Genomic DNA, 24843 nt, shown 5'->3' on the forward strand with positions numbered 1-24843 from the left:
TGTTGTGAGACCAAACTGCCCATGAACAGTGCAGCATGAGCGTATCATCTACAGCTGTGATAGAGACCTGAGAACCCTGCCCGATGTGTGGTTTCTGACAGGACTGCCAACTCACGCTTGTTTGCTGCAATATCACTGCTCAACTTGAGTGCTGAGCAGTCATATTATAGCAACACAGGGCATGAGGACCCTCAGGTCACAAAAAAATGTCCTGGTTCTCCTGATGGAAGTCAAGTAGGACAGTACCTCAGTGGTTAGTGCTCACAGCCTTATCTTACAGAAAGAGACTCATGGATTCAGCCAAGGTCCTTATTAGTGCAGTTTTATGTTTTCTCCAGGAACAATAAAGCTAAATTATGATTTAAATAAAGGTTAAACAAACAAAAGAGTGCTTTAACTAGAATGCTTTGATGCTAAAGTGTAGTAATGATTCTCAAAAGCATTATTTCATCTCTAGCACCATCGAGCCATAAAGACACGTGTTGTTGATTTATAGGTAGCAGTGTGACCGAGATATTGCTGCACAAAGGGCACAATGGCGTTGATGCTACTGCTGGACATGAAATGTTGTTTTCTTTGAAACATTCATGGATTCCTTATGTTTGTGTGGCTCCAGAAATAATTGGAACACTCTACCCTCAGGAAATTTCCATGTCTTTACTGCATGAAGTGCAGTGCTTTAACACAGTGGTATGTTTTTGATGTTTTTGATCATTATGTACACAAACAAACCCATAATTCTTGATAAGCCATGTCAGGCTCCATGCTGAAATGACTTACCTCAAATTAGTCCAAAATATGTGAATAAAAGGGTGTGTATTACCACCGGAGTCAAACCCGTGTGCAGTAAATCTTTCCTTTGGTGTAAAAGATAGTGACGAGGTGCTGACTGCTGTGTTAGGATGATCTGTATAAATGCCAGCAATACCTGGGCACATATACACATAGTCATCTTCTTCATGAAAAGGGAATGGCAGACCTGAAGTCAGTTGTGATTTAAAAAAGCACTCAGATTCCTGACTGCTGCTTGCTTCAATACTTAGGATGGTATTTTGTGTCCTGTGGGGGTTTTCTTTGTACCCTATGAATAACCAAATTACTATTAACATGTAAAAGATTCTCCACTCCTGCATATGTGTGCATCTGTCACACACTTAGTGACCTGTCTGTGTGTACCTCTTTTCTACAAAGTGTACACGTCAGTACGTACTGACTGTACTTCTCCCATTGTTGTAGAATAGTGCAATAAACTGCTGGTACTTTGGGATCCATTTAGGGTCATTTTGTGTTTGTATGTGTGCTGTTGTGTGTTTTCACCAATTAAACAGAACTAAGATCACATTAACTACTTACTTTCAGAGTCCAGCCAGAACCTCATGCATTTAGCAGTTTGACTGCAAAATGTTATGTCAAGTCCTGTAATGCAAAGAGACTCATGACTGATGCAGATGAGTTTCCCTCATCAGTGCCATTCCAACTGCGAGCAGTCTGAGTTAAACCCCAACTGTTTGGAGAGAGAATGCCTTCCACCAGGCAACCTGTGCAACCGCCTTGTGATTGAAAGAGGCTGTCAGGTGACACAGCTATTTGCGGTCTCCAACAGCAAAACAATTCAGCACAATCAATGAGAAACCACTGATTGCTATCCTATTTTTTTCTCTACTGTGACTGAGCCATTAGATAATTATTGGATTTACATCAAAAATGAGTTGGCTGGACCATGACTTTCCATTAAACCATTCAAAAGTTGTTGATATGCTTCAGTTTGGATCAAAGTGTTGGACTGACTGATATAGCACCATACTAGCACTTCAGCATGACTAAATATGTGTAACATCGCATGCAAAGCTACAGTTTTGAGCATACTACTGTCAAGGAAATGAGGAGTAAGGGCGTGGAGAAATAATTTGTTCCAAACTGGACAGCTGCATCACAAAGAATGTTCTACATGATCAAAAAGATCCAACACAAACACAATAATTCACCGTGATCAGGAAATCAAGAGAAAGTTAGCACAACTTCTAAAGGCTCTTAAATAAATCCACTACGACACTAAGAAACGCAACCTGCAAGTGAGTCTCCACTGTTGCCATGAATGAAGACACGTACAGTTTGATGAGAATCAGATTTCACTGATATTGCAACATGCATGTGACACGTGCTGCTCTGTTTTATTAGTGTTTTATTTAGTCCATACACTGGGCCTGAACTTGGCAGAGTCGTACACAGTTGCATAACAGTTATCATCTGATCCCACATGTCAAATCAGCACATGGGCTGTAGTTTGCTGTGGGGTAACTTGCCTCTGACCTTCAGATGTGTGTACAGTATCTATTTCACAAGCTCCCTCAACATGATGAGACAGTGTGACACAAACACACAATCGCTGGCAAACTTTTTTTTGATGAATGCATTTATACTGTAAAATAGTCTTTATTTTAATCAACTGATGCTTACCAAAAAATTAAACACAATGCTAAGTTATTATTACATTTTCATCCTTACTTCAATTATTAAAAATATAAATGTAAAAAATTTATTAGACATTAATGCAGCATCAATTTCCGTCCACGAGGGGGCAGAATACAAAGCCATGATTCCATCCCAAGATACTGTTACAGCTAACGAAGGATTTATGATCAGGCAAACGTGTCTGTCTGCAAACACAATTACGGTCGGACAGAGATCTGGGAGAGGAGTTTTCACTGACCACAGACGTGCTCCCATTGAGTCCTCCAAGATCCTGACTTCCCATTGCTGCATGTGGATGATGTAAGCATCTGCTGATTGGTTGGCAAGTGGGCCACAATAGAACAGTGAGTGACAGCAGAGTTCACAATTTAAACACATTTAGATGACCACTACTGTATTGTGATCACATTCCACAATAATTATCTAACACACCAAAACACACTTTTCAGCTTTCCATGTATTTTGGGTTTTTGCTTTTGGAGTGCCTGGATCTCTAAAGCACTTTGGGTCAATAAAATAGAGGTAATATTCAACATAAAGACTAAAAACCATTTCCAGAAGCATTCTTTAACACAATTCAGTGAGCTACATACCGAACTTAGGGGAACTATAGTGCTAGTGCTGATCTGATGCCAGTACCACCATCTGTATTGATACTATCAGTATTTAGATCCAACTGGCTAACTGACCAAAAACACTTGCGAGAGTGGCTTAAAAACTGGTTTTACTACATACTTGGAACACTGAACCTATCTGGCAACAGAACTCACTGCAGGACTACCTCTGCTGGACCATAAATCTGGCTTAGCTTGTACAATTTAACTCAATTCAACTGAAATGTATTTATAAAGTGCATTTAAAAACAACTCACTATGACAAAGGTGCTGTTCAGAAGACAGAATTGATAACAGTAAACAAAAGAATAGATCAGATAAAAGCTAATTTTAAGTCTAGTTTAAAAAAAAGAAAACTCAAGTTAGACTGTGAGGGCGGTGACAGAGAATTCACATCTCGTCTGAGTATAAATCTAGAGTGGGGCACAGTCAAAAGAGTCCGATCAGCTGACTTGGAAGCCAAGTAGGGGTGTAAGACATTAGAGATGTAAGAAGGAGCAACACCAAACAGGAGGATCCACTTTAATTCTAAGCCTCACTGGCAACCAATGAGGAGAAGCTAAAAGATGTAATATGATCTCCTTTTCAGGTGCCTGTGAGAAACCTAGCAGCAGCATTTGCCAGACGGTTGGTTATTACAGTTGTGCGTCTCAGGCCATGATGGATGCTAGTGAAATATTGGCTGTTGTGTCAGCTCTCCTGGTTGGGTTTTTACACTGTCTAAGCAGAGATAGCTGAGTATTCAGCAACCAGATGCACCAGCCACATATTCAGTTTTAGGATGAGTGTAAACCATTGTTCAGTCAGCTGATCACTTAAACCAGTGGTCCCCAACCCCCGGGCCAAAGACCCATTTGGTACCGGGCCGTGAAAGTTGAAGCTCGGGTGTGAAATTTATGGTTTTCAGGGTTTTTATCATTATTTTTTTAATCGTTTTTATCGTTAACTCAGTTTTCCTGGGTCTTTTCCCCTGTGTTATGAATAAATCTTCTTTTTTTTTGGTACTGGTTTTATTTTTTTGTACTTATCCGCGACACCTTAAAGGCCGGTCAGACATAAACCGGCCCGTGGCACAAAAAAGGTTGTGGACTGCAGACTTAAACCATCCAGAGGCACTATTTAATCTTTACCTGTGGTTTAGTTTGAATCTCTTTCTATTTGGGATGTGCCCGATAATGCACTGCCGCATGGCCCATGCCAAAAGGTGTCCCAGTAACAAAGATGTCACCAAAACAAATGATCGCCAAACCAGTTCCAACACCAGTGATAAATGTTTCACTGTAAACTAAGCTGTAATAATTTGCAAAAGGTCAACAATGTAGATTTGACTGACATATTTAAGACAATATTATTTTATTTGCTACCACATAAATATTGTTCAAATGGTTTATGCATGTCCAATTCATTAAACATGGCCAAAGGTTATAAAAATCAGGTCAACTATGTACAAGCAACCCTTATGAGTCAAACAGTTTTTCTACTGTTGGCTCTGTGTGATGACAATAAGAGCACACAGCTCTTGTTGTCATGTTATTTTTCCATAATCTGGATCGAGGAATGTGCCCTTGCAGGAAATTTACTGTAAACACATGTAATTTATTAAAAGTGACATATAATGAAACATAGGGGACAAGTCGGTCAGCATGATCGGCACTGGATGCAGTGCATGACTGAGTGGATGATGGGGGTGCTGAATATGCAAACTAACAGATAGCAAAGTGGAAATAATTTAATGGACTGAGTACATGGACTAGCTTGCTCATAGACTAGACCAGACCACTAGATGAGCTGACAACCCTCTACTACCAATTGTCTGCTGTACTGGACCAGAACAGCCCAATAAACAAACCACACCAGCCATAAAGAGGACACTCATTCAGATCATGCAACATCAAATGTAGTTTTTCTTCACTTTGTTGGTACTTCCATGACTACAACACAAACAGGAGTGGAAGTAGCTAATGTGTGCCCCTCAGCTAACTCAGAGACTACACATGTTGTGTATATGGTGCTAACTGTACACATGAATCACAAATGAAAGTACCATAATGGAAAATGCAGTGAGCCAATCTGTGAATAATTTATTTGTACGTTTGTTGACTTTACTCAGAGCATCTCATGCATATTGATAGCAGCTGGAAAACTAAAATATGAATTTCCAAGTAGTCCAGCTTGTGCGGATAATAACAATATATGACATGCATAAGCCTGTAATTGAAGGAAATGGAAACCTAAAGGCGGTCTGAGGTTCAAAGGGTTAATCTGGGCTATAAGGTTTTATGAAAGGGACTCAACCACAAGGCTGCATTCCTGTTGCTCTTTAGAAATTGTGCTTAAATTTGATTTTCAGCCCTGAAATTTTCATGTGGCTAAGTCCTGTGGGAAAAAAAGAATGACAAAGCACAACATTTCAACTCACACATGTGGACTCATATAATTTAGAATATTTGAGGGTCTTTAACTAGGCAAATGTTCTTTTATTAATGGATTTTCATTAGTATTCTTTCAAATTCGACATGGCTTAATTAGCTGTAGTAAATTTATTGCGCCTAAAAGCTTATGCTGAGAGGAATCATGTGGAAATATTTTCCAGATTTGATTGATTTCATATGGGATGAGCCTTGGTCATCTTCACTGACTGCCTGGTCCGCTTTCTTTGTAAACTCACTCGTTTAAGTTCCTTCCTTTGCTCATCTGAGCTCTGAAGTGATTTGTGTCTAAAACGAGTTAATAATGGGGAACCCTTGAAGAAAGCTACATTCAGTAAATGTAAGAAATCCAAATTCTCAGAGTCCACAATCGAGTGCAGCTGTGTGTTTTTACTCTGCTTGTATGTGCTGTTTTAATACCATACACTGTATTCATCTTTTTCTTTAGTTACATGCTCAGAGTAACATTTTAAAGCAATCAGCCTTAGCTGTATATGGTTCAGTATACCTGACATGCAGTAACTTAACTAACCTTCAATTTTTTTCTCTTCTTTCAGAAAAATGTTGGAGCCATCAACAGAAAAAGGAGCCTCAGTGCTAAATCTCAGACGAGCAGCCAGGGTCTAGTTCAGCTCCAGATGTGTTGAATTAAATCCTCCTGCTGCATCCCAGAATGCCTCAGAGACTGCGCTAGCTCATAAATCAACGCGATCTATATCTAGAACAGACAAGACACAGACACAGCTTGTTTTGCTACCTTTTTTTTAGCACCTATATCTCCGCTTTTACACAGTGACTCAGCAAACATGCCAGAAAACATCTATTCTATAAAGTGTTGTGAAAAACAGGGGGGGTTATGTGGTAGGGAGTAAAGGAAAGGCTCTGGCTATAACAGCAGTGGATGGGGGTATAATTTCCATGAAAATTTGCCATGTGGTACAAATCTTAAACTGACATACCTCACGTCTCCCAGCTTTAGGTTTTTTACGCAACTTTCCGGGAAGCTTCTCTTTTTTTTCTTTCTTGGATCTCTCTTTCTGAGCTACATGTGGTTAAAAAACATGTCTATAAACTATATATGTGAATAAGTTACCCTTATATAGCACTTGAAACGATGTTAAGGCATGTCATTAAACGTTTGTGAATTTTATCCTGGCTATGTGGGATTCTATTTTGACTTTTGAAAACAAAAAAGACTTGTAGCAGTCTCGCACTTTCCAGACAGTAAGGGAGAGACGTGTACAGAGGTAAAAAAAAAAAAGGAAATAGAGTATAATATTTGAGCTTCACAGCAGCTCAACAATGTTCTGAGCAAAAAGGTGCAAACAGAACACATTTTATTATGACATTAGCCTGCTAATTTGATATAGATAACCATAACCATAACTGCTCTTGCTCTTGACGGAGGCGGTTGCACTTTTCTCCTCTCCTCCTCTCCCTTAGCTTCCCTGCTTAGCCTCTTATGTCCTTGTCTAGTCTCGTGTTTTTTGTATTACTTTTCCCTGGAACACTCTTTCACAGTCTGTTCTCTAAAACCTAAAAGAGGAATTATGGATTTGATCAACTGGTCCCTAAATGCAATTGACACCCCTTTCTCAACGAGAAGTTTGGGCTTGGGTGAGCCTGAGTGCTGAAGATATCTACCTATTCGGAACCATGGTAACAGGGTTCTTGCTGATCGGAGCTGGCTTGGCCCCGACTTATCGAAGAATTAAGAAAGCGGAACTAGCTGTTCAAACCCCCACAAGGCTGCACGCTGGGACTGAAACGATGGGACGAGGCATGAGTTTCTCAAAATGGGATCATTGAGTGCAGCACGGATAAGATCTTGGAGAGGCTTACGGCTGCCGTGAATACTCAGAATAAGACCTCTGAGCGCAATGTGGATTACAGGATCCTGTTTCTTGACTTTTCCAGTGCCTTTAATACCATCCGGCCCTGTATGCTTCAAGAAAAACTGAACAGGATGGAGGTGGACCCCTGCCTGGTGGCTTGGATCTCCGACTACCTCACCGACAGACCACAGTACGTCAGGCTGAAGGACATCACGTCTGACACAGTGGTCAGCAGCACAGGAGCACCACAGGGAACTGTGCTGTCCCCTCTTCTCTTCACCCTGTACACCTCTGACTTCTGCTACAACTCTGAATTATGCCACATTCAGAAGTTTGCAGACGACACAGCCATCATGGGGTGTATCTGGGATGATCAGGAAGAGGAGTACAGAAGTCTGGTGAGGAACTTTGTCGCATGGAGTCACACAAACCACCTGCAACTCAACACCTCAAAGACTAAGGAACTGGTTGTGGACTTCGGGAGGTCTAGAGCAGGTCCACTGCCGGTTCAGATAGAGGGGGAGGGGGTGGAGGTGGTCAACAAGTACAAGTACCTCGGGCTGTGGGTGGACAATAAACTGGACTGGTCATGCAACACAGAGCACCTGTATAAAAAAGCCCAAAGCCGACTGTACTTCCTCAGGAGGCTGAGGTCTTTTAACATCTGCAGGAAGCTCCTGAGGATGTTTTACCAGTCGGTGGTTGCTGGAGTACTTTTCTATGCTGTGGTGTGCTGGGGGAGCAGCACAGCAAAGAAGGACTCATCCAGGCTGGAGAAACTGATCAGGAGGGCTAGCTCTGTGGTCGGCATGAAGCTGGACACTCTGGTGACAGTGGCAGAGAAAAGGACATTAAAGAAACTGATGGACATTATGGACAATGCCAGGCATCCTCTGCACACGGCCATTAACAACCAGAAGAGTCTGTTCAGTGACAGGTTGCTTCTCCCAAAGACAAGAACTAACAGACTTAAAAACTCCTTTGTCCCACACGCCATCAGACTGTTTAACTCCTCTCTGGAGGGGAGAGGGAGGGGAAACAGGAGGACAAAGGAGGGAACAACTAAGCTGTAGTGCCTCTGCACCTCACTGTGCAATACCTTTTGTGCAATACTTTTGTAAATAGTCAACAGTGCAATAGACTCAATACTTGAAATGTGCAATTCACTTGTATTTTTATTTTTATTCCTATTTATTCTATTTATCCCCTTCGTATATTTTATTTATATTGTCTCTGTATTTATATATATGTGTGTGTGTATAACTCTGTAACTTCTGTCGGTGCTGTGCTTTTTTGGAAATCGAATTTCCCAGAGGAACCCACCCGAGGGATTAATAAAGTTCTATCTTATCTTATCTTATCTCAGAAGGGCTCACTCGGAATAACATCTCTGAGCGCAAATTGGATGACATGTTGGGGAGGCTCACTGTGGTCGTGAGTTCTCAGAATCGGCTCTTTGAGCACAAGAATGACAATATCACAGAGCGCAAGTTTGATAACATCATGGAGAAGCTTACGGCTCTCCAACGGGAGATTGAGAGACCAGTGTTGGACTGTTAGAACTGCTTTGAAATTCATATGAGCTGTTCGCACTAAAGTAAAAAGCACCATCACTTCATGCGGATACCCTTTCGGCGCCAGCTGCGGTCGCAAAGGCTGGAGCTGAACAAAAACACCCTGATAACGACTGTGTTTAGTCTGTTCCTTCCCATTTCATGCAAGGCCACCTGGGTTGGCTGGAAGACTGTTTACTTAGCCTAGCAGGGCGAAGGACACTGTCTCAGCTGAACTCTGGACACGCACACACATACATATACACTGATGCACAAACTCATCCCCCTTCCCTTTCCAAACGCCTTTGATGCTTGTTCCCTCCTGGGAACACGGCGGGTCTGAGCCCGCGCTGGAATGGTAGCGCTGGGCAGGATGGCTGCTGTGTTTGCTTCGGATTACTCCTCACCCCTCACCCGAACCTGTGGCTTGTCACGTGTTCCATAATGTTGTGCTGTGGACATTTATGTGCTTTTTTGTGCATAGGAGTTTTTTTGTTTCCTGTTCTCATGCTGTCCTCCCAGGAGCCCAGCATGAGGAGAGGTCTCTTTTTTTCCTCTTGTACTTTCCCATTGTAATGTACATTTCAGTGTTTGTTTTCTGTAACGCTACCGATCTCCGACCTGTATCCCCATGTGATGTCTGTGTTGTGTGTGTAAGGTCGGGGGGGTCCTATTTCACTGCAGGGCAACCTGCACGTGGCGAATAAAGCCTTGATTGATTGATTGATTGATTGATTAACCAGTGAGGCCAGCGGGACAAAATCTCATTTCACACACATAATAACTCCAGTCAAAAGCAGTCAAATTTTACATTGCTGAAATGGTGATTAACAGCCAGAAACTGTCAGTCAAATGTATTTGTGTCAAAACATTAGTGATGCAAAATGCATCTTAAGCACCTTAATCAATTAAAGAATGTAAAGATCACATCTGCATAAAAAATAAAATGCATACATCTGTTACATACGATCTATTGCTTATTTATATGGACTTTGGCAAACATAACGCTGTAAATTATTAGCTTTGTAGTTGCTAGATACTTCACACTTATTTAACACTTAGCTCACTGTCTGTACCTATCATTTGGTTTTGGGCACATTAGCACAGGTTTTTATATGTGAATCACCTGTTGTCAGTAAAACAAAAAATTGAAGAGCGCAATGATTCGGAACCAAAACAGTTGATCTAAGTTCTATACATCAGTACTGTAGTGTAACCATTGTACAGAAATGTGCACAAGAAAGTATGAGACAAATATAGGGCACTGGCTATTTTTGGATGTATGTGGTTTTGTGCGTTTGGTCAGAGCCAGACATGTTTGACTGAGTTTTCAAGGTCTGTCCAATATATACAGAATATTTCTGTTAATATGCAACACTTTGTCCTTTTTAAGTATGAGATATATTTAACAGGGTTAACTGTAGCTTAGGAGGAAGACCAGATTATATATTAATTGGTAGTTTGATTCCTGGGGCATTTAAAGATGATTACTTATACACTCTTGTAAATCTAACTCATGCTTAATTGGTCTATTATGCTCTATCTATTAGAAGTAGTTATCTTGCTGTATTCTGACATTGTAGTAGTAATTTACTACAGTGACATTTAATTAATTAATTAACTCACTCAAGTCAGCAAGCCTAGGTTTGGTAAAGCCAATCACTTACAGCTAATATTAGATGGCATAAGCAAACCTTAGCTAGAGACTATATCAATCTTATAACTAAACAACAACTATAGATATTGATAGTGTCAACACTTTTTACTCTTTACTCTTAAAAGCACTTAAAATAAATGCACACATGCAGTCAGAAATAAATTCATTTTGTCATTCCCAAATAATGTGGCCCAAATCTGACATTTTTTACTGTATCATGTGACTGAAAGTCTCTCAGCAAAAACATCAGGAAAGCAATATATTAAAAAAATCTAATGAAACACTTATTGGCTGTTTAAACAGTAAAAGCAAGTCGTGTTTGTTTGTTTTTTTATTGTAAATGTTTTACATTGTAGAACAAAAGCAAAAAATAACATTTTTAGCTTTTTTGTTGTAGGTATGTACAGAACACATCTGAAAATGACTTCAGTGTTTCATAACACACGGACAATTTTATTTCCAACTCAGGTGTAATTTCAATTTGTTTTATTTTCAATGTTAAGCCAAGTGCATGTAAATAAACTGTTGCTGATATGCATTTTTTTGACTTCTTACAAAGAATGCATCATGAAACATGTAATAAGTATATTGTATGTGTTGTGTACAGACCTCACAAACACTAAGTCAACTAATTTTAAAACAATATATTTGAATTATCATGTTATGTACACTTTCTTTACAGTTTTAAAAATCTTTCACAATCACAGAAATCACTAGAAGAATATTTCAATTCTCTTTTAGATGAATATAAAGTATTTACATACATTCACGGGATCACGTACGACACTCTTTCAGAAAAGTGTTTCTTCTAATTGCATGGAAGGAATGGCTGACTGAGTTAACATACTTCCTTTATATAGCGTCACTGGTGGCAAACCAAAGACTACAAAGGGTTTGACAATCACTGCAGGTTTCAGCAAATCATTAATTTCTAAAACCACAAAAGTCTTTCTTAAAACCGCATTTTAAATCTGTTTCAAATCTGTGAATTTTGTCAAATAATTCTCAACTTTATGGCACAGAAATTTCCTCTGAGCTCCTCCTATGATATTTGGTTTAATTCAAAGGAAATTCAGAATAAGAGATTAAAGCAATCTACTCAGTTAAGTGAGATATGAAAAAAAAGCTTAACAGTCACTGCTTCCTTACAGTACAATACCTCTTTTAGAAGAATTGATATGTTCAAGACCAGCAATAGTGTTTCTTGAATGCTTTTGAAAATGGTATATATTCTGAAAAATGTGCTGTAAATTCATGTTTGGGCACAACCAAAGTAAGAAAACTTACTCATGAAGATTTCCCTTTAGATGTGGCATTTGATGTTGCAATGACACTAATTTTCCACTCTCAATGGAAAGTTAACTGAGCTCTTTTAAGTTTTAATCTGTGGAGAAAAGTAGGACAATATCTATTTGATGCCTCTTTAAGCAAGATCCAAAATATTTCATACATTAATTAATTAACAATTTATTCTCTTACAAATTAAGTCTTCAGTGATAAAGCACTGATTTTAAAAATGCAATACGTACTTGGGTATTTTGCCTCTGTTGCAGTTGGTCACTATTAGCTAATACAAGTTAGCTAACACTAGCTGATGTTAGCTAACATTTTATAATGCTAGTTACTGTTTTGTAATTGTACATCATTTACGCTATGCACTATGATAAACGATTGAAGGTACTTATAATTTTCATATGTACTGTGATCCTGTCATTGCAACATGTGACAGCATTGGCCAGTTCTTTAGCAAAAACAACATAGCTTATCTTTAATCTTTTTACTTTGGTGTCCTTGGTGCTAGCCTTAATAACTGGCTACCAAATAGACAAACTCAATTTGACAGGTAACGATTTCATTTAATTTCAGATGTTCAAAAAATCTGGGGCAAGACAAAAGATTCACATTGATGCCAGCAGATTTACCATCTTGTATCATATGACAGCAGTGACATAAAGTAAAGAAAGTCACATTAAGTAATAACTGATATGGTATAACAAAATCATTAAACAGAAGTTGTGACATTTCATGAGATGAACAAAGACAGCGTTTTAAAGCTTGGCTTTAGGGTCATCAGCTTTGATCCAATAAAGGCCATTAAATTTACAATTATTACGATAAGTAATTTTTTGACAAGATGAATCAAAAAGAGTCAGACCGCAGTAAGATAACACAAAATTCTCAGAATTCTCAGTATGGGCAGACAACCAAAAATGTCATGTGTATCAGTGCAAATTACATGATATTTGTTGGTGAGCAGTAATTCAACATCAACTTGAGCTTTGTTCTTGTGTTTGAGGTCGAAACAGACTCTAAGGCAACAAAGAGACTTATTCAAAGCTAATGGAATGTTGGTGTATCTTTTTATCTACTGAGAAAGAATTAAACCAAGACCTTAATAGTCCCCATTACTTCCTAATAGTATGCCCAGTTAGCCCTTGTTGCTATGCAACAAATGAAATTCAAGCCATTAAGCAGTAAGTTTTTGCTAGTATTACTTTTCAAAACATTTGGCTCCAGGAAGAGTATAAAAAGTGGAGGTTTTAAACAGGGATGCATGTGACTAGTCAACTAGATGTTTAAATCCTACTGCTATTGCTAGTCAGCACCAGAAATATTAGTCAGTTACACAGACTGGTACACCTGGTAGCAAGATGGAAAGTAAGCAGATTACCACTAACCAGCTTGGTTCAGCAGTATTTTGACGCAGAAAATGAATGGTTGTATGTCACCTGTGCTAGCATGCAAGCTAATGGCAAACTAATCATTGTATCTGTGTGCAACATTACATACAGCTCAGAATTCCACACATGTCAGAGACATTTAAAATGCAATCTGATCACGGAGGAACGCGATTGAAAGTTTCACATAGCTCTTAGATACAGCCAATGTTTAACCTCGTCCATTAAGTTTTCATTGTTTTCTACCTTTTAGACAAGTCAGCTAATCTGATTCCTTTTTTTTTTGTTTAAACAACTAGCAAATTAGTCGCTATAGCATCCCTAGTTTTAAATAGTAGCCAACCCACCAGTGTTATACCTTTTATTGATATAAGGCTTTTGATTGAACATAGCAATAACACACACCCCAACATGTAAAAAATAGCAGATCTTTCTCCAAATTAGGTTAGCTAAAATATCTGAGAATAAAGTTGTAATATACAAGAAGCTTATTCCACCTGTGAGGGTGCTTTGTCAAGTAACAGTTTTCTGTTTTAGTTCGTTACAGTCTTTTCCTCGTCACCCAATAAATTATCACAGTACCATGAGTGTACGTCACGCACACGTATTTGAACATAAACACACTTGGGCAAAAAGGAGTCCGGCGCAAACTCCTTTAAAGGGCATCTGGACTATCACCCCACCACCCTCCTCTGTCTTTCGTCACATTCCCTCCCCTTCCCTCATATCTGTCAGGCTGCCAGAGCAGGGTCAAAGGGGTCCATTTGCAGAGCGTCCTGTCCTGCTGCTTCGTGGAAAGCGGTGGACTTTGAGGTGTTTCGACAGGTGATCACTGCGAGCAAACTTCTTCTCACAGACTATACACTGGTATGGTTTCACTCCTGAGTGGGAGCGGCGGTGTCGGGATAGCTCGTCCGATCGAGAAAACCTGTTGGAAGGAACCCCAGCATGTGGTTAACAAATTAATCAAATTTTACTGTACATTAAAAACATTTGGCTATAATAATTTCCCATTAGTGCTTCCAAATGTTCCATTTTATTATTACTATCAGTAATGTGATCTGTTTGTACACAGCTATTGTTATATATATATATATATATATATATATATTAAAAACAAACTAAAAACAAACTAATGTAGTCACGCTTTAAGCTGCCAAATGATATAAAAGCCATGCCAGCCTTTTTTATTTCAGGGTAATCTGATAGATGTGAGTATTGCCCTGCGACTTGAAGTTAAAGAGCCATCCCATATTTAGCTTAACACATGAGCACTGTAAATCCAAACCCAGTCTATTCCTGGCCTGCTCCGCTGTGGTTTCTATGGGCTTCGGCCAGCTTGGGTATCAAGTCAGTGAAGGGTTAAGTGGATGACAGAGCAGTGCCTTTATACCTTGATTTGGTTCCGTATATATTAGTAAAGCTGTTAAGATTTGAACAATCTGCAACACAGATTGATTTTCTAGCACATTTCCAGGAGCAGAGGCAGGCTGTAGACATGAAGGCGATAATTCAGAGATGTAAAGATGTCACTCACAGTTATTTCAAACCATTTCCACTGTAGACATGTATTACACAACTGGCCTATTCATCATTTTAATAGGCCAGTCATAAAAAGAAGGTAAATGACAGAGCTTACAAAGCTAAGCAGTGGCATCTGAGACAGCAAGAATCTTAAAACAAAACAAGACGACTCATGTTGTTGATATGGAGCTCTTTCTCTATTGCAAGTCCCACATAATCTCATATAATACTCCAGAAAGTACAGATAATCAGTCCCCAGTGTAACAAAAGAGTCTGCAGCCATAATAGCTATTATGTGAGACACAATGAGCCAATATGCTCAAAGGTGGCAATGCTAACATGTTTGTCCTGAGCAGGTAGAATATTTGCCAAGTACACCCTTACAGCTTTCAGAGACTTTAAGATGGTAAATAGGAGGCAGGTGCCAAGGTGACACAATAGCGAGAAATGTTTTAGCTAACCTGTCTGCAATGATCTTTAAAAAAGCATCTGTTGCTGCCAGTGAATCTAGAAAGTGTTGGCCATTTGTGGCCATTTTCCAAACAATCTGAATCCTACCACTCTAAAAAGAGAAAGACTGGTCACAAGTGAAAACATTCAGGACAGGTGCCAATCTTCCCAGGAATGGACTTCCCAGCAAATTCACTGCAAGGTCAGATCATCCAGTGCTCAGAGTACCTGCAAAAAGCCTAAAAGCTACAGCTCAGACTTTACAGGCCTTGGTTAGCATGTTTAATGTTAAACTTCATGACACTACAATTGGAAAGGTTGCCAGGAGAAAGCCTTTTCTCTATAAAGCTGCATTTGAGTAAACCACAAGACTTTTGAAACAATATCCTTTGCACAGATGAAACCACAGTGGAGATGTCAGGCCATAATGCACATCACCGTGTCTGGAAAAAAATGCAAAAAATGCAACCAAACAACTAGAAAAACAACATTTCAGCAAACACAGCTCATACCAACTGCCGAGCCGGAGGTTTGGACTTCTAGTATTCCAGAGTCAAATGTAAGGCCATCAGTCTGACAGCTAAAGCTTGGCCTAAACTGGATCATGGATCAGGACAATGATCCTTTTGTTGTAAAGGAAAAGAATCAAGGTGCTACAATGGCCCAGTCATGTGTGGATCTCAACATGACTGACATGCTGACCTTAAGAGAGCTGTGCATGAACGAACGCCTGCAAACCTCAATGGACTGAAGCAACGAAGAGTCAGACCAGATTCCCCCACAGTAACAATAATAATGATGAAGTCACACATTATCATACATTGCTGTTAAAGGTGTTTGTGCACGCTAGTGAATACTGGGGTGTACTTTCTTTTTTGTGACTGTATTCAGTAAAACCGCACCATATAACTATTTGCTTTATGGTCTGTTGGGGGCAGCACATGGGGCTGACACTAAAAGTTATGACATTCACCAGTTATTGTCTAACCATGTTACAAAGGACCTTTAGGTAAAACAAAACGCAGTTACTGATATCAAGTTGCAAAGCTCTCCAAATGTGTGAAAAACACTTTTTGTTGCAGGCTGTTTGAAAAGTTAACTGAGCGACAGAAAAGAGGCAAATGAAAGGTGTCTTTCTAGCTCTCTTACACAAACACAATGTTTACTACAGTATATACTACAGCTAGGGATGATTTGCTCATCTCTTTGTAGCCCTGAATGCAGTTATAAAATGCCATTTTATAAAGCTAACAAGCTCATCTGTTTGTTGCACAACTACAGTAGAAGACACAGCAGAGAAAAATAAGGAAAGAGTTGTAGTTTGGATAACGAGCCAATGGAAACTTCTATGACAGGTTTCTTTTCATTTGACACCCTCATGTACCTCTTTACATTTCACACAGTCATTCAGTTTTGTTAACAGACAGTTATGGCTTATTGGAGCCTTGAATAACATTAATTTTGTGATAGACTGTCTACTGAAGTCTTTTACCTTTGTGTTGAAGGGATTAGTGGGATTTTTTTTAACCTAGTTCTCCCTACCTCAAGAACATGTCAAGTAAACAGAAATAAATACTGATCCATGTCTTTACGTTCTCTTCTTTATGCGACTACACTCTTGGTAATTGCTGGATGATGTGAATGCAAGCATTAAACCCTAAAGCATTACTATATCAGCTACAAGCTTGGGCATGGTAGAACCCATACATGTGTACTCTACGACTAAATTTGGGCTGAGCCTATAAGAACTATAGCATAATGTACTGTAGCCAGAAAGATCTTTCAAGAGAACATTCATGCAGGAGTTATGCAATTACTCAACCTCACTCTCCTCACATGTATGTTCTTTGGCGTAACGCCTGTTCTCTTTTGTCACCCCACCTTCTCTCTCTCGCCACCTCATGCCCATTCTTGCTATAGTTCTTTGTCTACAATTTTAGCAATGTCACTTTTTCTCAGCTTACATGTCACAGATTGTGGACAGAGAGAGAGAGTGTCCTCAAGCTCAGTGAGTTCAGCGAGTTCATAAGTGCTACAGGTTGGGATTAGGGGCAATTTTCTTGATTACGTGAGTTTGTGCTTTTCACTGAGGATTGTGGCTTTTGTGCCTCAAGTCCTTGGGGCAGCTTGGCGTGGAGCTGCACAACACATAGTATACATAACAGCGTGGGCCCTGTGGGAAACACACGCAGGTCTTGTTCTAACTTGTCCCTGAACTTAGATCTTCCGCCAAAGCAGCATTCAAAGAAAACAGCCTAAAAGGTGTGGCGGTAACAAACAGTAACACAGATGCTGGCATATATATAGGTATAGGTATGCCTACTACATGTTAACCAACACAAAGGCCATGAAACTCTTCTGAAGGATTTTTGCAAAATAGATATTATCTTTTTATCTAGCTGAATAGCAGCAACTTTCCATCCACTGTGGTCCCCGCCAGATCAACAACCCTTCGTGAGTGATGGATCATAAACTAAGCACCCTCTCTTCCTTTCCTTTGTCTCTCTTTTGAGCTCTAAGTGTCCAAATCTGAGGCTAAGTTTGACTGTGACAGCCCCGTCACCACCCAACATTGTTTTGTTGTAATGATGAATGCATCAGCTGACAAAGACAACAAGCCACAGCCCTGATGACAGATGCCGAGCACGCACACGCTGGAGTGTTTTTACAGCAAACTTTGGGTTCCAGCCCAGATTCTCAACACTATCCTCACATGAGAGCCTCAGTGCAGGCCGGAGATGAAAATGCTCCATGTTTGTGTGCGTGTATGGGTGTGTGTGCGTGTGTTGCTTGTATGTATGTGCTAATTTAAGTGTTTACATGTGACCAGATGGTCACAAGAGGGGAAAAAAATTCCAAAAAGCTTTAAAAAGGAAAACCGTTTGGCAAAGGAAGGAATATAATGTTGACTGAGTTATATGTGGGAATCCAGCCAATGAAATACCTCTCCTGTCTACTTCAGAGGAGCCAACACATGGATCTACTCTAAGGTTACAGAGGGTACAGGGAGCCTGACTTCTTACTTCACGTCCATTTCCTGACTCAGAGGGAGAGGAGTGTGGAAGAGGTAACTTTATAATATAGTAAATTGCTGCTGCTGTCACGTAAAGACGTTGGAGATGAAGTTTTGAAAGAACATTTAGGATCACTTAAAGAAACATGTAGTACTCAGTGTTTGCATTTCCTGACAATACAGATTAAATCCAGTCATAAATGAAAGCGAGTGCACCATTACACCTGACCAATCGAAAAACATGGCTAATGTTGCCACACTCTGTCAAAATACACTCGTAATCCAAACAAAAAGATCTAAAGTTTAAATAAGTATCAGCAGAGTTTTCTCCACCACATAACAAGCTCATTAATTTCCCTGAAATAAGAACTCCATCTAACACCTAGCTGGTTTCTGAGCTGTAGCACCTGCATCTTTCTCCTCTTCGGTGGACCTCACTGCCACTAGCATAGTCGTGGTGAGTGCTTAGCTTGCATGTCCTACTTTAACATGCACTCAGCTGTCTTAGCACCTGATCACGCTCACTGAATCAACAGTATGATTGGAAACATTCCTGAGATTTTCTTTTTAGTCACAAGGAGCAAAAATGTGAAGAAATTTTTAACAGCATCACATTGATTATTGTAAAGAGTAACTAAATAACCGATTACTTGAACTACAAAACTAACACGTTGGTATCCCCAGTTTCAAGTGATCTGCAAACTGATTACATGCATTACGTCCATATGTCTGCCACTGATAACAATAACACAGCAATGCAGCAAAACAAAGCTCGATACAAATTCATTTTGGGCTTCAGATCAGAAGTTAGCTTAGCTTAGCATTAAAATTTGAAAAGGAGGGCAGAGCTAGCCAAGTGCACCTTTTCAAGATTACTAATAAAAGTGCTTTTGATCTCATCTGTTTGGTCTGAGGAAAAAGCAGAAAACTAACATCCACAAGCTGTAACTGTTGCTTTCCAGTGAGTGCTCGGGTCCAGTGACCTCATCAAGTTTCCCCTGGATGCCTTAAAACCTCCCTATAAAGCCAAGACATGAGAGTCGTATCACTCATCTCATCTGTCCTTCATCAGCAAGCTTGATGGAATGATACAGGTTACCAAAGGACAAGTTCCTATAGCATGGAAAACATGGAAAAAGTATGTCTTAGACTCCAAAAAAGAGATCATTACATACATAACAAGTGACAGATCACAATAACTTGATATAGAAATACCTGGATGTTTGTCCATCCATAATGTTGTTAAAAAATGTCTGACATGTTTTTTTAATGGTTATAGTTGTAGCACGGCCTCCTCACAGTGTGTGCTGATTGCAGGTGTAACTCTGCACCGGACAACTGCTGAGCTGGACCACCATATCCAACATATCACTCCATGACAAAAACACATTAACCTTTTCACTCTAACTTTAACCTAAATTTAAATCTACCCTTTACTTCAAATCCTTAGCAGAGTTATTTTAATGTTACCAATGCTTGCCCTAATGTAGGCTGGCCTTTGTCTATAAGGCTCTATATGCACACTCTTGGGCAACGACTGAAATAAATGACCACTGCACCAAAGATCAAAGAGTTCAAGTAAGGATTTCTTATTCAAATCTAGTCCATGATTTAAACATGGAAAAGCTACTCAGTTTGCAGCAAATTAGACTTTTACCTTGTATCCTACACTGATAACTTTAAACTTGATTCTGCACTAATGCTCTGCTGCGAGAACAGGAGTAAAGTGGTTGCAGACAGTGAGCAAACAAATGGAATAACTAACAGGGGACAAAGTCTGCATGCAGACAGCTTCAAAAGGCACTCTATCTAATCTGCAATTTTACCACGGTAGAAAAACACACAGATAGCCGGGATACAACCAACATGTAGAAAAGAACAAATTGTAACCTTCTAAAAAAGCCTTGAGTGCAGCTTCCCTGACAATGACCCATTCCTCCGTTCACTCCCATCCATAAACTAATCAAACAGAGGTTCCTGAATCCTCTCTCTGTGCATTTAACATACATTTATACCCTTGTTAAAGTTTTCACTCTCTTGTAAAATGATATCTTTGGTTCTTTCAGATGACGTGGGGACATCAAAGATGCCTCAAAGACAGATAAAGGATGTGGAACAATTTGCTCTTCCTCCAAGAAGCAAAAAAACCCTTCTAGCATATTTCAGAAGTCAAAAAGGACAATAAGACAGCTTAATGCTGCTGCACTCGATGGATTACATTTCCTAGAGTATCACTTCTTATCAGTATTAACCTGACAGTAGAGTATTCTTCATTACATGACACATTAATGTGTAGCACTGTGGTACCTCATTAAAGTCTGTACACAGTATTCAAGTATCCTATAGAGTGGAAGTCGATAATCCTGGTTATTGTAATCTCTGTAGTGTAGATACGGATTTATATGCAACATTAAACCTCTTAGTATCCACCATGTAACTGGTTAACCACATGCTAAATAGGAAATTTTACAAATGAACTTTAATACATTCATTTTGACATTACATGATTTCTTTTCCATTTGGGTGATCCAAATAGATGAAAATTCTTTAAAGGGGGGGGGGCATGACCTAACTCACTCCCTACTCTTAACCCTAGGTGGGTTGCTGGTTACCTGGTGGATGTTATAAGAGGCTAAAGCAACTGAATGTGTGTCATGTGAAGCTGGCTTGCTCTTCACTTCATTTGAAGTCATACCAGCTTTACTATAAAAACATTTGGTCCCACTCACCTCCATCCACAGCCAGGCCATGTGCAGGCAAATGGCTTCTCCCCCGTATGCCTCCTCAGATGGGCTTTAAGGTGGCTGCTCTTGGAGTACATCTTATTACAGCCAGGAAAAGAGCACTTGTGCATCTTAATAAGGTCTGCGACTGCATTCTTCTGGTACCTCTGACCTCCAGAAAGCACCCCTGTAGCCGAACTGCCACCTAACCCACCTTCCACAAGCCCTGTGGGTTTAGCTGCGATGGGCACCGGCGCGATCCGGACAAATTTGGACGAAGTGGTGATCCCGGCTTTGCTTGAGCTCGCGACGTTAGCTGAAGAAAGCAGCTGAGGCACTAAGGCAAAAGTCTGCCCCTGAATGTTAACCAGGAGCTGAGCTATTTTTATGTCAGTTGGGGCCAGGGTTTGTTGGGACTGGGATTTCTCAGGATTCTGTGTGTCAGATTCTGAAATGGCGCTGGAGTTTGGTTCTTGTTTGATCTGTATAGGCTGGATTTGTAGGATGACAGGCACATGAGAAGCAGAGCTGGAACTTTCGGATGAGGAAGGCAGTGATCCAGACTCCTCCTGTTTGATCCCTTCTGCATGGCTGGTGGCAGAGCTAGTTACACAGCTAGCATCTACCGATGATGATGAGCTGTCCATGTCTGATGCACATGGTGCATGTTTGGTCTCTGTGTGGGAGGAGAATGGAGAATGAGCCACAGGCACAGTTTGATCCGAGTTCTGTGACACTAGTTCTCCTGCTAATGTCCTTGAATTTTCTGCATCTACATCCTCTGATGTTGGGGACATCATCTCATCGCACCTTTCCTCTTCTTTTTCTACTGCCACAACCATGTTTTCCTCTAGGAACTCCTCAATCTCCTCTAGAGTGGGCTGAAACAGGAATGCCGCAGGATCCTGCAACTCATCGAGGAAGACTGGGAACTCGTAAGAATCCTCTTTGGCCTGCTGCTGCAGAACACTCAGCTGTTGCTCCCAAGCCAGCCCCGTAGGTAAAATGGGAACAGTAGGAGAAGAAGATGTGGAGGAAGGTGGAGAGGACAGGCACAGAGAGGATGAAAGAGTGTTGCTGCTGTTGCTGGTGTTAGAACTTGAGGTGGTGTGGGAGGCCTGAGACAGCAGGAGGTCTAGCAGGCTGTCTTGACTCTCTCCTCCCGAGGAGCTGCAGCTCCCACTGCTCCTGCTGCTCCTGCTTTTGTAGCTGGAGCTTAGGACATGTCGTGACACTGGGGACGAGGACTCGGGACTGGAGCAGAGGGACGAACGAGGGCTGGAGGAGTCACTGAGGTCGTCCTCAGAGAGCCGAGGAGAGGAGGAGAGAGTCACTCCTTGGTACAGGTGGTGGTGGTGGTGGTAGGTACACGCGTCAGTCACCATGATGCCACCATTAGTGTGGCAATACAGGCAGCTATAGTCAGACTTTGGGGAGCCGGTGTAATACAGGAAGGTCTCCTCACCAAATGGTAAGTGATCAACCATTCCTGTGCGGATGAATGGCAGCTGGCTTTGCTTCTCTCTGCTCTGAAGATCGGGCTGTTGTGAACGTTCAAGCGTGTTTCTTGTTCCTACAAAACACAAATGATTACGTTTATTAGGTATGAAATTGAAAGAGATTCTCCACAATCCTCATCTAGTGGCAGCTGCTCAGACTGTGTTCAATTTTAATGAAATGGAACTTTTAACAGGCTTGTGTTCCTGGGTGATGGTTAATCCTAAAAAGTTCCAGCGTGACACAAACACAGCAATGTTGTCTATGAGGTTAATTTTTTAACAAGAAAAAATAACAAATAAGTAAACCAGCACTAACAGACTGAGAATGATCTCCTATTCTTTGTGGTTTCTACCTGCTGCCTGTTCAAGAGGTTTGCAGCTGATGGCACTTCAAAAGGAAAGTCAATCATGTGTGAAAGAAGTGGAATTTAAAGACTGTGCATGTGTGCGGGAGCGTGGATGCTGCAGCTGCTGGTTCAGACTTCAAGTTGACCATGTGGAGTTTGGGTTTCCGGTTTCTTCTAACATTAAAGCCATATGGTCATTAAATGTGTTTTTCTACCTGTGGTCCTTTGCAGAGGTTTTGTCTCAAAGAGGACACCAATTGAAATTTTGTATCAATAAGATTTTCAATACGGCAGATATTCGACATTAAATCAGAATCAGAATACTTTATTGATCCCTAGGGGAAATTATTTTGGTTACAGTGCTCCAGTATAAACATTAACAAGACAGACAATGCACTAAGTAAGAAATAGACACAATATATATAATATATACATGACTTATATACATATAAGTCACTTATTGATAAATAGCTGAATAAGAGGAAGAGCGTGTGCAAAAGGGTGTAGCTATTGCAGTATACAGTGTGTTAAGTGGATGAGTTGTATAGGGAGATGGCCACGGGCAGGAATGATTTCCTGTGTAATGTAAAGCTAGAGCCCAAAAGCTTTCTGCAGTTTTGGAGTCAATCGGTGCCACTGCAGGAAGAGTGAGGGATTTAGTGCCTATTTTTATGCCAGAAAAACAATGCACCACATCTACATTTACGTGGATTAAAAAAAAAAAAAAACACACTAGACACAAATCCACTTACATGCAGTGAGTGGCTTATGATGATTAAACGCAACTCTGAAATCCCCCTTTAAAACCTCAAAAGGCTGCATGAAAACGGGACTAGAGACAAAATGATAGTGCGCCCTCTTCTGTAAAAGAATAAAATTTTTTTAAAAGTTTTCAAGTGCAGAGATCCTAAGAAAAAAAATAAAACAAAAAAATGTTTTTGTTATGCACACACACACACACACACACACACACACACACACACACACACACACACACACACACGAACTTTTATCTAATGTATGATCTCAGGCCAGAACAAGGTAACATCATATGACATTGAGGGTCTGGTGTTCTGCAGCTGCTGCTTCTACGTGATACCTTATGGGAGGGGGGAGAAAAAGGGGTTTGGAAGAGATAGGTTTGGCCACGTCTAAACGATCTGCCCTAGAGTAACCCTGCAGCCATTAAACATCAAACAAGAATTTTGACAGCATGGTGCTCTCCTGCTCTTAACCATGCTGCGTGCTTAGTTAGGTGTGGAGGTTACTTCGGAATTCACGGCATGTTTAACGCTGCAGGCTGACAGCTCCTCCGATCACAGGCACGGGATTACTTTTTTTTCTTTTTTTGTAATACTGCGCCAATTCGCTAAATATTTCTACGTATCATCCGGTAACAGCTTTGCGTGCATGCATGTCTTTCATCAGAGCCACGCTTCACTGCACACAACACGGATCAACAGAAGACACACAGTCACATATAAACAAGTATCTTTTAGCAAATCGCCAACACACTCACCTGTATATGCAAGCAATCCAAACCCCGCTCCTTTAAAGCTGAGCGCTTCTCTCCTGGAAGTCCGTGCGTAATAGTGCGTAATGGCAATAGAACTCCACCGCACTGTCTTCGCACACTCTCTCTCTCATACAGCTCTCACAAGATCTCTCTCCCTCTCTCTCTAGAGTAGTCGTTGGTTCGTTTAACCGTCACGTGATCGAAGTTCGGCATGTTATACCAGTGAAATCAGGGCTCACGAAGGCTCGTCTGCTCGGCGCACGGTAATTGGCCTTCGATGACGGGAGGCCGGCCCTAGGGCTTGGCGTCAGTGGAAAGAAAGTGTGAGTAAAGGAAAGAGAGAACATGTGTGCCAATGAGGCTCGATCATAAAATCACTTTCATATCTTAGCAACTGCTCTTGAGGCTATTGAAGGCGCAAGTCATTTTCAACATTGTGTTGATGTGCTTCATTTGCATTTGGCAACTGGTAATATTTCCATTGCCCTTCCAGGGAGTGTGCCATGTGTGTTCACTGAAACCCTGCAACAAGA

At 40.6% G+C, this 24843-nt stretch overlaps 2 protein-coding genes across 3 annotated transcripts in view; one reads left to right on the top strand and one right to left on the bottom strand.

Annotated features, from left to right (window-relative positions):
- Positions 1 to 24843, top strand: part of LOC309697331 (uncharacterized protein) — a 521790-nt gene that overhangs the window by 161210 nt on the left and 335737 nt on the right. The window lies entirely within an intron of this gene.
- Positions 12396 to 24469, bottom strand: LOC309697936 (Krueppel-like factor 15). Of its 2 annotated transcripts, XM_082520161.1 has the most exons (4): positions 24314 to 24469; positions 23547 to 23655; positions 20955 to 22521; positions 12396 to 14166 (listed from the first exon to the last, which is right to left on the bottom strand). In XM_082520161.1, the coding sequence occupies exons 3-4, from the start codon at positions 22433 to 22435 to the stop codon at positions 13989 to 13991; spliced, it is 1659 nt and encodes a 552-aa protein (XP_082376287.1). In that variant the 5' UTR covers positions 22436 to 22521; positions 23547 to 23655; positions 24314 to 24469; the 3' UTR covers positions 12396 to 13988. The 2 variants fall into 2 exon arrangements, with proteins under 2 accessions (XP_082376287.1, XP_082376286.1); XM_082520160.1 differs by lacking the exon at positions 23547 to 23655.

The sequence above is a fragment of the Aulonocara stuartgranti genome (genome assembly GCF_965226115.1).
Source record: "Aulonocara stuartgranti genome assembly, chromosome: 20".
Lineage (NCBI taxonomy): Eukaryota > Metazoa > Chordata > Actinopteri > Cichliformes > Cichlidae > Aulonocara > Aulonocara stuartgranti.

Excerpts from the sequence above, each read along its gene's own strand:
- LOC309697936 (XM_082520160.1), bottom strand. The coding sequence starts at position 22,435 with ATGGTTGATCACTTACCATTTGGTGAGGAGACCTTCCTGTATTACACC. Across the intron at positions 14,167-20,954 it reads TGGCCTGGCTGTGGATGGAG|GTTTTCTCGATCGGACGAGC; the intron begins GTGAGTGGGACC and ends TCCTTCCAACAG.